Source organism: Arachis duranensis, chromosome 1 (genome assembly GCF_000817695.3).
Source record: "Arachis duranensis cultivar V14167 chromosome 1, aradu.V14167.gnm2.J7QH, whole genome shotgun sequence".
NCBI classification, from domain to species: Eukaryota; Viridiplantae; Streptophyta; class Magnoliopsida; order Fabales; family Fabaceae; genus Arachis; species Arachis duranensis.
In genome coordinates, this window is record NC_029772.3 from 5,839,036 (window position 1) to 5,852,862 (window position 13,827).

A 13,827-nucleotide genomic window follows, 5' to 3' on the forward strand; every position below is an offset into this window, starting at 1 on the left:
CTTGATTAAATTCTCAATCTCATAGGTAAATTTGACATAATTCTATGAATGCGAGAGAAGGAAAAGCAAAGAACATATGCTTATATCAAAATTGTGTAGCAGGATTCTTTTATAGAATAGGGAAATCAAAGTTCTAGCCATATGTATATTCTTTCATTCTCATATACACCAAGTATCCTCAACTCTCCTTTACCAAATAGAAAGTTAAAGAGGATTCTTGTTCCCAAGACTAAGAAGTTACACCAATCTAATATTTATATGGAGGGAAAGCATCTACAATAAACTTCGTCTTTCGTATACTTTTAGAATAATATTTCAATTTTTTGTAATTATTTTTATTTTGTACAAATAACTTTTTGAAAAAAAATTGGTCTTGGAATATTAAAAGTAAAAATGTATTATTACTAACTCTTAAAGTAATAAAATAATATGGAATAACAGACTCAAATATGGTTGATCTGTGATGAATAATTACTGAATACTTATAAGTTATTACTATATTTAATTATTGTGTAAAATTAATATTTAATAACACCTTATTGTATACACCAAATTTTTTTGCTAGTTGAAGTTCCTTCATTATGGTACCTTTTTTTTTCCCCTTAATTATGGTACCTTTTATCTTTACCACACTCAGCACTTGAAAACCACAAGTAACACAACACAAGCCCAAACTTAGAAATAGTAGGACCCCATTTTTAAAGAAAGGCTTTATGTGTTGGTGGATTAGGTAAAAATGTAAAATTACTTTTTTGAGTTTTATACGTCTACGTGAGATATATTTTGAATATGATATTTATTCGACATTATCAATATGCTGATTTTCATATTTAACTATGTTTAAATAAAAATAAAAAATTAGATATATTTAGTCATTTAGACACGCATAAATATTATTACGTACTAATATATTAAATTTTATTATTAATATATATTTTTAAAATAAATTTAGATATATATTATTATTTATTAAATAAAAAATTATTATAAATATTTTATATAATTAAAAAAGTATTAAAATAATTAAAAAATGATATATATTTGTGTGTCTTATAAAAATTAAAAAATTGTGTAAAGGTAATATTTTTAAAGATCTAATTCAGCCACTCACATGCACATAACCCCACCAATTTTTCCAAACTCCAGAGACCAAAACCCTTTGTGTATAGCTGTATATATATTATTCAAAACACTCCAAATATCTTTCTTCCCTCTTCCTCCATTATCTTTCTTTCTCTCTTCCTCTGTCTGAACCTTTTGGCTCTTTCTATACCCTTTTTCTTCCTCCTTTCCTCTCCATCTCCCTCTTCCTTTTAAGATTCTCAAATGGCACTTCAATCTCCAGCATCTCTTCTTCTTCATTTCCTTGTTCTCTTCATCACAACACTTTCCCTTCACTCTAATCTATCTTTCTCAGCTTTGCTACTAAGTTTAAGGCACCACCATCAGCACTTGAAGAGTGAGAGACCAATGATTCATGCAAACCAAAGCAACTGTGCATTGTTTGTTGGAAACTGGGTTCATGATGATTCATACCCTCTTTACCAATCTTCAAGCTGCCCCATGATTGATCCTCAGTTCAACTGCCAATTGTATGGTAGACCTGATTCTGATTACCTCAAATACAGATGGAGGCCCCTCAATTGTGATCTTCCAAGGTACCATACAATATCAGTGTTCTAAAGATACCATTTTTATGTTTTTAATTTATATATTCTCACAGCAAAACTAGGAGCTTAGTGTTTTGAAGTTGCCCATTTTGTTCTGTGATATCTTTTTATGCTTTCACTGCAAAACCATAAAATTAATCTTTTAAAGTTATTATTTTTATGTTATATCTTCATATATTTTCACTGTAAAACCAGAAGACTATTATTCTAAAGATACCCATTTTTTATTTATTTTTATTTTTGTGTATATTTTTCACTGCAAAACCAGAAGTCTAGTGTTTGAAAGATACCATTTTTATAATATTGTTTGTGTATTTTTCTTGCAAAACCAGAAGACTAGTGCCTTAAAGTTGCCATTTTTAATTCTGAATTCTCAGTTTTTTTCTCAATGCATGTTTTTGTATTTAAGAAAAGAATGTGCTATCCCTCTCTGAATGGTTTTGTAGCATGTTGTTGTTGTTGTTGGTAGGTTCAATGGAGGTGAATTTCTGATGCAAATGAGAGGGAAAACAGTGTTGTTTGTGGGTGATTCACTTGGGCATAACCAGTGGGAATCATTGATCTGTATGCTATACACTGCAGTTCCTCAGTCTCAGTCTCAAACCCAGATGGTTAAGGGAGAGCCTCTCTCAACCTTCAGATTCTTGGTCAGTCTCATGAAACTTCTTAACATTATTTCCAATGTTGTCCCTCGAGATTTGAAAATGGCAAATTCGTCCTCACTGTTTGTAAAAGAGTGATATGTTAGTCCTTTCTTGAAAAACTATGAAAAATCATATCACTTTTTCTGTACACGTCTTTTGTACACTTTTTTTTATGGTATAAAAGACAAATATTTTATCTTTTCTCACTTCTTATCAGTCATTTTTAATACCAAAAGTGGAAGATATACAAGAGAGTTGTACACAAAAGTGGTGTATAAGCATTTTTCAAAAACTATTATGTCCTCATTTTTATTGGAATGGTGAGGAATTAACTTGTGTGTTGAGATATTGTCATTTTCAAATTGTAAGGGACTATTTTGTCATATTGGAGTTTTCGTTGTGATAAAACTGTAGGATTATTCGTTTGATCCATGTAGCCGATTCCATCTAGTAAGGCAAGACCCTTGTTGTTTTTGATGATGTTTAGTTACGTATTTCATTGAGTAATGTTATTCGAATCGACCAATGTGTAGAAGACAACAAACAAAATATAAGAATAGAAAATAAGAGTTTGGTTATGGGAGTGGGATCTACACCAAAATCTTAGCTGGAATGAGTGTTGATACAAAGTACAATGTTTGGATGTTCAACAAATATATTTTCTAGTCTTTTTGGCAAAAGAAGATTTCAATTTTAGTTCACAAGGGAAAAAGAGAGTCAGCAAGTTGAATTTTTTTTTTCCAGCTGCAGAAACAGTTGATGTTCTTTGTTAAGTTCCATTGGATTTGAGAGGGGGATGGGGTTCATGATATTTTCAATAGGACAAGGAATCTGTTGGGAAAAGTTGTCAATGAAAGTGTGAATGGGACCCAAAAAGTACTGTTAAGCATTATAATTTGGGCTAGTTGAAGCAAACTGGAACTGATTCATCTTCATTATGCCTTTTGGCCTTTTGGGAATAAGAAATTAATTCAATGTTGTTTTAGCACTAAGCTAAATTATAGGGTAAATATTCAAATTGGTCTCCGAAAAAAATTTTATATCGAACATTTTGGCTCCCAAAAAATTTTTATTCTCTAGAAGTTTTCGAAAATTACTATCATCAGAAAAATTGTTCCCTTCTTTATTTTCAATCAAATTTTTAATATGCGTGGTGGACGTCCTTAACAAATTTTATTATAAGACAATTAAATTAAAAAATATCACTCTTACTCCCCTTCAAAACTATCAATCTATTTGACGATTTCTAGAGAATAAAAATTTGTTGGGGACTAAAGTATCTGATTTGAAATTCCTTAAGGACCAATTTGGATGTTTATTCTAAATTATATTAAGAGTTTTTGTAGAATAATAAACCGTTACTATTTAAATTTTTTCCATTGTGTTTTTACTCTTACACGGGTTACCATGTTCATACTTTTGTCAGCATCATAAAAGCACGTTTATAGAATTGTTTTGGCATTAAAAGTTGCATTTTACAGCTGCAAAAAGAGAGGGTGGTCCTAAATGAGTTTTGATATGGTATGTGCAGGACTATGGTGTAACCATTTCGTTTTATAAATCTCCATTTTTGGTTGATCATTGGTGGACTCATGAAGGCTCTCTTCAAGGGTAGGGAAAACAAGCTCTTCCTCTTTTATTTTGTTTTAGAGAATTAGACATTGTTCATCAAAAAATCTAAACAATGCTTATCTTTCTAATTTCTTTTTACCTAAAATTTTTATGTAGTTTAAGTTTGCATTGGTGATTTTTGAAAGAGAATTAATGTTTTCTTTTTTAATTTGTTTAATTGGTTAAAGCATTGAATTTTAGAATTGCGAGTAAACATAAAATGGTTAAAATGGTGATTTTTTTTATGTTTAAGATTACAATTTTTTTTTATAAAAATCATACAAAAATTAAGTTTTCAATATATTTGTTGTATATTTATTAAAGTAAAATATTTAAAAATTTGTCAATAGTAATCTTAATATTTGTCTCTATCCAAAGACACATGTTAACTAAATCTTATTTAATATCAATTTAAGAGTAATTTGGTATTGTGAATTTAGCTAATATATATCTTAAGAACACAAATTAAAATTATAAATTAAAAAAGCTCTCATAAAAAAGTATAAAACTGAGTTTTTAATATATTTATTATGTATTTATTAATATAAAAAATTTAGAAACTTCTATTAATAATAATAATCTTAATCCGTACCCGGATATCTAAACCCTTATTATTAATATTAAGTGCAGATGGGATTACATAGAATTAGGAGGGAAATACTATCCAAACATGGATCGTTTGGCAGCTTTGGAAAGAGGACTAAGAACATGGGCTAATTGGGTGGAAACTAATATTGACAGAACCAGAACCAAAGTATTCTTCTTGGGAATTTCTCCTACTCACACCAAGTAAGTACCCTCTTACTCTCTCACTTCTTTCTATGTCTTTATTATTGACTTCAACTTCTCTCTCTTACATTATTGTATGTGTGTCAGTTTTCTTGTCTTTGGGTTGGCATTTTCAATACTTAGATTTTTTTTTTTGGAGGTTGTCTACGGTATTCTCTAGTTGACTAGTTCGACAGGTCAATGATTAATCTGTCGCGAATTTGAGTTCCATTTAAGGGTTTGTCGCTGGCGAATTGTTACATGTACAAGACATAATTCGAACCCTGACACTTGTTTAAGCAGACGAGTGAGTTGATCACTCGACTAACTTAAGTTGATTCAATACCTAGATATTTTACTTACGGCTGAAGGAATTCGTGGGCGTTTTTTTGTCGCTTGGTCCAATCTATCTTTATCACTCACACACACTCACTAGTCATATGATAATGGTAAGCAATAATTTTTCGAACAAGTTAAATAATTAAATGCTTGGAATTACGTTATTTGAAAATGTTATATCAAAAAATGTTACTTTTTAGCAACATTTGTCCCAAACTAACCAATACGGATATCTTGTTTAATAGTCTATATTAATACAAAATAATACATTTTGTTCAAAGTTAATTACTATATAATATATATAAAAAGAATTTCAAAATGGGAAGGTACCTTTTGTCGCCTTCATGGCCACTCATGTGACATGAAGTGCTGGATCGTGTTGTTTTGATACAATGTCCTCAAAAAAGTTAAAAATTATTTTCTTTTTCTATTGAAAATCTTGTCGGTGAAACAAAACACTTGCATCATCCGATGAATATGACTTATAAATACAAAAACCGCGTTTTTATATATATAATATATTATATATATTTTGATTGCCATAGTATTTCCCAATTTGACAGGTCGTGGATCTGAGTTTCATTTATATAAACATGTTACCTCTATTAATGCATTTTTAATTAATTAAATGTATATAGCAATGATAAATGTCAAAATGTGAAGTTCAGGAAAATGATAACTACATTTATTTCAAAAGGTTTTGGATTTACTTGTTACAAATAACAATTTTTATGAATTATATATGACAAATAGTATTTTGAAAAGAAAGTTATGCACCGAACTTTTTTCATATTATTATTATTATTATTATAGCAGAAGTACATATTAAAATTTAAAAAATAATTGTTAGTGGCTGTCTCTCTCGAGCCACCCCATTTGATTCAAAGCATATTTAAATGTCATAATGTCGATGTAGCTTTTTTTATTTTATTTTTTTTTATTTTATTATTTGTTTATTGATTCAAAATGTTGCACAATTTTTGTTATTAGAGGGTTTTGACTTATAAAGCTATTAAGCTCTCTCATGGCATATGAAGGAACATTCACTATAAAAAAAATTTCTTTAATGTTTCATTTATTTTGTCACCTTCCATTCATTAATATTTATATTTGTAAATAAAAAAAGTCTTTGGATGAATCTCATAACATGTCTTTAATGTGATTACCTATTTGTCAAACAAAAAATAGGACATGCATGATGCAACCACATTACTAGCCTAAAATTCTCATCTCCCACTTACTTTTTTTTTTTTTTCAAATATTGTTTTAAAAAAAAACATGCATTCTTATTTATCATTATAACCAGTGCTAAAGAAACTAATTAACAATGTGCAGCCCAAATGAATGGAACAATGGAGTAACAGGAGTGACAAGAAAGAGTTGCTATGGCGAAACAGAACCAATAAGTGCAACATCAGCCACTGCATACCCAGGTGCTGAATATCCTGAGCAAATGAAGGTTATTGACATGGTCTTAAGAGACATGAAGAATCCACCTTCCCTTTTGGACATAACATTGTTATCCGCATTTCGAAAAGATGGCCACCCTTCGATCTACACCGGCGATTTGAGCCCTCAGCAACGATCTAATCCTCTTTACTCAGATTGCAGCCACTGGTGCCTCCCCGGCCTGCCGGATACTTGGAACGAATTGTTCTACACTGCTTTGTTCTACTAAACATTTTTCAGCCGAAACGACGAAAAATCAAAACAGGTATCCTTCACAGGAGGCAATGCCGTTCGAGTTGAGAATATCTGCATCTTTCTGGGGTTGGCTCTTCGGATGAGAATGTTTTCCGGCGCACAAGACTCGGAGCTTGGAGCCGAGACCCGATTAAGACGAGAATCGAGCATGTACTACTTGAATCAGCCCTGGTGGTTAACTAAATTAGTTATATATGTTTTAGAAGCTTAATGATTAACAATACATTTTCCTTAGCTTCATTTTTTTTCTTTTTTATAACTTTTAAATTTGTAGGTAAATGCCATTTATTTGGATGGTTGCATGATGGATAACTGTTTAATCTGTACAGATATTCTAGTGAAATGAGATAATTCTTTTTTCTTCATTATTCTATATTTCTATTCTGTTAGTGTAAAGAGAAAATCTCAGCATAAAAAAAAAGAAATTCAAGTGCTTCATTGCACCATTATGATGAAAAACATAATATGCTTCAACTAAGTTTTATTGGTGATCCATGTTACTCAAATAGTTGGACTTGCATTCAAGATTAACTAATAAGAGAAACACAATCTTTTCATCAAAATAATACATAGTATACATTATAATAGTGTTCAAAAAGGATAAGATATATAGATGGCACAACACTTGGGATCTCTTGGCCTAAAGCCTTATACAACAGTATATATAGCAACTGCTTGGACAAATTACATTGCAGGCAATGCAAAACTCTCATTTTGTGTTCACTACCACATAGGATCTTTGGTGTTATTTAAGAAACAAAATATCCCCTTGCCATATAGATCCTACTAGCTCTGAATGGCAACTCCAAGTGGAGAAATCTCCATCTTAGGTATGATCTTCTCTGGTCCTACGGCGGCTTTGGCTGAGTTGATTTGGTTCTCATAGGCCGAATTGTGAACCCCAAGCGCGGCTCTTCCGGAAGGATCAAGGTTGTTAGACCATGCAGCATCCCACTCCACTGCTTTGGCTGTGCTACACGCAACACTCGCTCCTCCGGGAACTGTGAGCCTAGCCGAGTTCTGCAAAATTGAATCAAACAACACAATACAATAGATTTTCAATTAGCCCTTGTTGAAATCAATACATTTCATGGTGTCCCCTAGCATCAGGGTTGATGGGGAACCAAATTAAGAAGAAATCTCGAATCTTATTCGTTCAGGAGATTCGATATATCAGTTACCTGAGGGAAGAACCTCTCAAAGATCATCCTATAGTAATATGCTTCTTTCGTGTTTGGTGTGTTGTGGGGGAAAATATTAGCAGCATTGAGCATCATCTTATCAGTCACCTATGAGAAAATATCAAGAACAATTAAATTACATGACTTAGCTCTAATTTTTTATTAAGGATTTCATGCATATAGTATAAGATTGGATTCATATTTACATGTTTTGCAGCATGTGCTTTAAGGCCATCAATCCAACTATAGCCAACTCCATCACTGAATTGTTCTTTCTGCCTATATAAAATGTGCTGCATGACATTCAAATTTCATATGTTAGTTTAATAAATAAGCTTTTCCAAAGATCTATGGAAACTTCATCAGATTGCAGATATTACCTTTGGCAGATAGGGGTGTTCTTCGTCGTCAAAGGCCTTCCTCAGAACCCATTTTTCGATGCGTCCTTCCTCCGGTTTTATCTGAAAAGGTCACACAATAAATCCACTTCATAAAAAGTTATGTAACTTTTTTAAGTGATCATGAGTCACAGCATTCGTTGTGCGTACCATTTTGTTCTCAGGATCTATATTCATCGCGACATTGATAAACTCCTTGTCCAAAAATGGTACTCTGGCTTCTAGACCCCAAGCATATGTTGATTTATTGGCCCTCAAGCAATCATATTTGTGAAGTGCCTTAATCTGGATTAACCAAAAAGGTAAAAGAACAACATATATTAGTTAATCCTTTAACATCATGTTCTTGAAAACTTGATATATTCATAACTCATGAACTTGTTCAAATTTCTAAAGCAACAGATATTTTGAAACAGAGGAAATATATTGTTTATATTATGATGACCTTGCGGCACGTTTCTTGGTGGAACTCCTCCTTGTTTGGTGCCTTGTGAAAGTAGAGATACCCTCCAAAGATCTCATCAGATCCTTCTCCAGAGATCACCCATTTGACGCCTAGCGATTTGATCTTGCGCGACATAAGGAACATGGGTGTGCTTGCTCTGATTGTGGTAACATCATAAGTCTCAATGTGATAGATAACATCTTCAATAGCATCTATGCCATCCTGCAACCACACCACATATTATGATTGAAATAATAATTCTTTGCATAAATTGAAGACACCACAAAATTCTTAAGCATGGAAATATTTATGAATTATGATTATATATATACCTGGACAGTAAAGTGAAACTCATGATGAACTGTGCCTAGATAATCTGCAACTTCTTTTGCAGCCCTTAGATCTGGTGCTCCCTACTCAAAATAAGATAATATGATTCAAGATTAAAAAATGGAGTACTAAAGTTTCAGTGTCTGTCATAATTTGAAAGAGATACACACGTGTGTGCGCGCGCGCCCACACGTACCTTAAGGCCTACACAAAATGAGTGTAGTTTTGCTCCCCACTGCTTGGCAGCTTTCGTGCCGGCTAGGTGGCGAGCCGTGATGGCGGCGACTAGGGAAGAGTCCAACCCTCCGGATAGCAGGACACCAAAAGGCACATCAGTCATCAACCTTTTTATGACAGCCTGAAATCGAAATCCATTTCATCAATACACGATACCAAAATTAAAAACATGATTAATCTTTTTGTGGATGATATGTACCATTTCAAAGGCATTTCTCAAAGCTAGAGGATCATAAGGTGCTGATGGAATAGCCTCAGAGAACCATGGAGGGTTGTACCATCTCCTAAATTCTCTATCTTTGCTTGAATACAAGTGACCCGGTGGAAAAGTCTCGAAATGTTCGCAATCATCATTCAATCCTTTCAGTTCAGACGCAATCCAAACAGAACCTAAAACATATATATATATATTATGAAAATCGTCACAATTCAATTCAATTCGAACCAATTCAGAAAGAAAAGGGCAATCTCATGAAATTTACCATCTAGACCCCAACCAATGTACAAGGATGTGACTCCAATGGCATCTCTTGCAACAAGAAAACTGTTGTCACGAGTATCCAACAGAACAAAAGAAAATATTCCATCAAGCATGTCCACAAAACCCTCTCCATGCTCCTCATACTATACAAAAAAACAAACAAGTCGATAAGAACAAGAAAGTCTAGTTTAATCATTGATTAATTAACAATTAACAATAATAAATAAAGATGACTAACCAGGTGTGCAATAACATCACAGTCACATTCGGTTCTGAAAGTGTGATTAGGAAGCTGTTTTCTAAGCTCTTCATGATTGTAAATCTCTCCATTCACCTGGTTTTCATTGGATCATATAATGAATTAATGATAAAAGGGGTTAAGAAATAAGAATCATATTAGTGATAGAATTAGAAAGGGTAATTAAAAGTAATTACCGTGACAACAATGGATTTGTCTTCATTGTAAAGAGGTTGATCACCAGATGCAGGATCAACTATGGCTAACCTTTGATGAGCCAAATAGTTGTCACCATATTGGTGGAGCCCACTCCAATCAGGTCCACGGTGCTTCAATCTGTTACAACAACAACTTCACTCTCTTAAACATCAGACATGCAATCAATTTTCATTTCTAATCATAGAAAATTTGAACGTTTATAATTTTACACAAACATCAGAGAACTAGTATTTTTCTCTTGTATTTGAATTAATATTAAAAAAAAGTGATTTGTTGAGTAACTTTTTAGATAATAAAAATTTAGGTACAATTAATTTTATATGATATTAATAATTAAAAATTATTAAATAATAATTTAATTAAATTTATCAAATTATTTAATAACTTTCATTTGCACCTGATATCCTTTTTAAAAAAATCATATCAGTCCGTCTTATCCAGTCTTGTCAAAGCTCGCGAATTTAGCAAAACAGGTTTAGCAGATTTTTTTTTTTACTGGTGGATTCAAAATCTCAAATTCACCCATTTTTTCGACCTATTTTAACCTATTATTTTAAGCAAGTTTAATCTCTTCTATTTTGACTTTTTCCACCAAAATTGACCAATAATTGCATGGTTACTTTACTTGGACCCCACACACCCCCACTTGTTTCTATATATCCTTACAGTAAGGAAGCAATAAAATTAAAATAATAATAGTACTCTTTCATAGTTTTCAACTTATCTTATCAAAGCCTTATAATAAGTTAAATCAGAAAGCTGAGAATCGAGTCCCAGCATATATATTGGAATAGTATCAATAATAATAATAATTTTACAATTTCATTTCTGACGTATATGCTTAGCCTTTTACTTTTAAAATATATTCCATGGGGTAAGAAGACACCACCATGACAGTTAAAACGAGGAGAAAATTAATTAATCCAAATTATTAAACCCCACACCTTGACAAGAAAATAAATTAAACCATCAGTTTCAATTCTTCGCATATTTTCTTACTTCATAAACTCATATTATCTTTTTCTTTAGAACACTTTATTATCCAAAGTCGCGTCCACAATTCAGTGCACTCAATCATCATGAACTTATATATAAACCCAAAAACATTAGAAAACTCTTTCAGGGTTCGGACATCAAACATTTTACAGAGTATTTAAAAGAATTTATTCACGTGAAAATGAAAATAACTAAGATTTATTTAGATAAATATTATATTAAACAGTTTAATCAAAATTTGTATAATTAAAAAAGTATAATATAATAAAGTGTATATGCATGGAGAAGATGGAGAAAGAAGGATTTATTGGCATGCCTGCGAGAAAGCTCAAGAACCCGAACCCTCTTGGCTTGGGAGTCATCGGAGCAACCAAGAACAGCAAGGATGCCACACATTCTGAGAAAATTAAAGAAAGAGAGAGAAGAAAATGGGAAGAAATTATTGAAGGAAAGAAAGTGAGAAAGAGAGGGAACAACGGAGAACAACAACTGATAGCACTGGACGCAGTTTATTGAGTTTAGTGTATTTCGCATCATCAGCCACGTATTTATAATGCAACCCCATGGGGAGGGTTCGCATAAACGGCGTCGTTTTTCTTCTATTCTTTTTCTTTTTTTGTTATTTTTATTTATGCACCGTGCATGCATTGATTTATCATTTATCTACTTTTATTTTTGAACCGTTTTAGAAAAAATATAATAACAAACTACAGTATAAATAATTATAAGCTAATTTCTTTTTATTTTTAATTTTAAAATTTAAAAAATTATAGGATAATAGAAAGTTTTTTTTGTAATAAGTCTTTTTTCAACTAATTGACAGGTGATATAATTATTTATATAATTTATTTATTTAAATTTTTTAAAAAATAATTTTATAATATAATATTAGACAAATTTAAAATTCGTTCTTTGTTATCTTTAAAAGAACAAATTAAAATAGCATAAATAAATAACAAAAAAATTTCTATACAAAAATTTAAAAGAAATTATTGTATAAATAAATATGTTATAGAGATATAATTATTTATTTACTTTTTTATTAGTATAAATTTTTTTTGGTAAATTTTAAGACAATAATTAATTGGATTCAAAAGAGATTTAATTTTATACACAATTTGAAAGGCTTGAACATATATCATTTACTAAAACTAAAACAATTGCTATTATTTAATTCTACTTTTGTTATTATTATAAACGTTTAATAACATTAAATAATTACATTTTTAATTAATAACTTATTAATAGTTAAATCTTTTACAAACACATAAAATTAATTACTAAATTATGATTCAATTACTCATTTCATACTTATTAATTTATTGATTTGAGGTATTACATCATTCTTTTTTGTTTGAAAATTAGTTCATTACATCATCATTACTATAAGATGTAGCGTATATTCCAAATTAAAATGGTCAGTTCTATGATGTTTTTGTTATGATGTTTAAATTATCTAATTATCAGTCACCAAAAAAAATTGCTTAATTATCTTTTAAAATAAAAAATAAAATATTTAAAATAAAAAAATAAATTAAATAAAATTTATTAAATATTATTTATTTACCTTTTTTAATAATTTAGCTACAATAATATGTAAGCATCATAGCATTCACCAATTAAAATATGAGTCATGCTATTATTTGATTATTATTCTCTCGTTGAATATTTGTGTTGCTTTCTTCCCAATGGATTTTACCGGCAACCGGATGGTCCCTCCAGTCTCGACACCGGGACCACCGCCTTTTCCTCTTGTGCTGTGCCACGTGCCGTGACGTCGTTCGTTGTTTTCTATGAAATTCTTTTTCTTTTTATAATTTACTCGTTAAAATGTTTAACATTTAAATATTTAATTATTTTTAAATATATTTATTAAATAATTAAATTTTTATTATAAATAAATTTAATAATACCTTTAGTTTGTTTTATTATTTGATTTTCTATTATTATTGTTCTCTTATTGTTAACAACTTATGGTTTTAAAAAATATAAATTTAATTATGTTATTAAAGAATATTTGTTAAACTATTTAATTATTTTAAAAATTTTATTGTAAAAATAATTTGTTATAACTTATGCTTTTAAAAAGCAAAAAAAAAAAAAAAAAGATTACACCATTCTTTCTGTTTGACACGAATTTCTTAGGAGATAGTAATTTTTTGCTCATTGAGATATTTTGGAAAGCTAAATTTTAATAATTAACTGTCCCATTCAAAGTTTACAAGTTTAAACTCATGTAGTCTCTCTAAATTTTTCTTACATAAAATGTACTTTATTAATTGAATAATAAAAACGAATTCACTTTTTATAAGAACATTGTATTCACCACCAGTGATTGTCTTTTAGCCAATGCATTTGTTTGGTAATTTTTTAAAGAATATTCATTTATTAGAAACGTAAATTAAATTATAAAATGAGAGAGTATTAAGAAATTAAAACAAATACATAGAAAGTAATAACGAGGTTTAATTTATCCTTAATTCTTTTTTACTTTGGGATTAGAAACAAAACCAGAGTATATGATAAGGAAAGAAAATAAAGATTGAAATTGAATAAAAAATATATA

At 30.4% G+C, this 13,827-nt stretch overlaps 2 protein-coding genes across 2 annotated transcripts; one reads left to right on the top strand and one right to left on the bottom strand.

Annotated features, from left to right (window-relative positions):
* Positions 1–1,195: 1,195 nt before the first annotated feature.
* On the top strand, positions 1,196–7,104 carry LOC107490657 (protein PMR5). Its single transcript, XM_016111493.3, has 5 exons — positions 1,196–1,658; positions 2,140–2,317; positions 3,846–3,925; positions 4,556–4,714; positions 6,368–7,104. Exons 1-5 carry the CDS (start codon positions 1,327–1,329, stop codon positions 6,708–6,710), a joined length of 1,092 nt encoding a protein of 363 aa, XP_015966979.1. The 5' UTR covers positions 1,196–1,326; the 3' UTR covers positions 6,711–7,104.
* A 159-nt stretch (positions 7,105–7,263) lies between these two features.
* Positions 7,264–11,780, bottom strand: LOC107490583 (asparagine synthetase [glutamine-hydrolyzing] 2). The gene is made up of 13 exons (XM_016111392.3): positions 11,578–11,780; positions 10,244–10,382; positions 10,047–10,142; positions 9,810–9,951; positions 9,527–9,717; positions 9,287–9,448; positions 9,093–9,173; positions 8,761–8,982; positions 8,466–8,600; positions 8,298–8,378; positions 8,124–8,210; positions 7,918–8,025; positions 7,264–7,756 (listed from the first exon to the last, which is right to left on the bottom strand). Exons 1-13 carry the CDS (start codon positions 11,655–11,657, stop codon positions 7,523–7,525), a joined length of 1,758 nt encoding a protein of 585 aa, XP_015966878.1. The 5' UTR covers positions 11,658–11,780; the 3' UTR covers positions 7,264–7,522.
* Positions 11,781–13,827: the final 2,047 nt, after the last annotated feature.

What these genes read in the sequence shown, in the direction of transcription:
- LOC107490657 (XM_016111493.3), top strand. Translation starts at nt 1,327, where the DNA reads ATGGCACTTCAATCTCCAGCATCTCTTCTTCTTCATTTCCTTGTTCTC. An exon ending in CATGAAGGCTCTCTTCAAGG is followed by an intron (nt 3,926 to 4,555) that starts GTAGGGAAAACA and finishes TATTAAGTGCAG; the next exon opens with ATGGGATTACATAGAATTAG. An exon ending in ATTTCTCCTACTCACACCAA is followed by an intron (nt 4,715 to 6,367) that starts GTAAGTACCCTC and finishes AACAATGTGCAG; the next exon opens with CCCAAATGAATGGAACAATG.
- LOC107490583 (XM_016111392.3), bottom strand. Translation starts at nt 11,657, where the DNA reads ATGTGTGGCATCCTTGCTGTTCTTGGTTGCTCCGATGACTCCCAAGCC. An exon ending in GTGATGTTATTGCACACCTG is followed by an intron (nt 9,952 to 10,046) that starts GTTAGTCATCTT and finishes TTTTTTGTATAG; the next exon opens with TATGAGGAGCATGGAGAGGG. An exon ending in TTGAGAGGTTCTTCCCTCAG is followed by an intron (nt 7,757 to 7,917) that starts GTAACTGATATA and finishes TCAATTTTGCAG; the next exon opens with AACTCGGCTAGGCTCACAGT.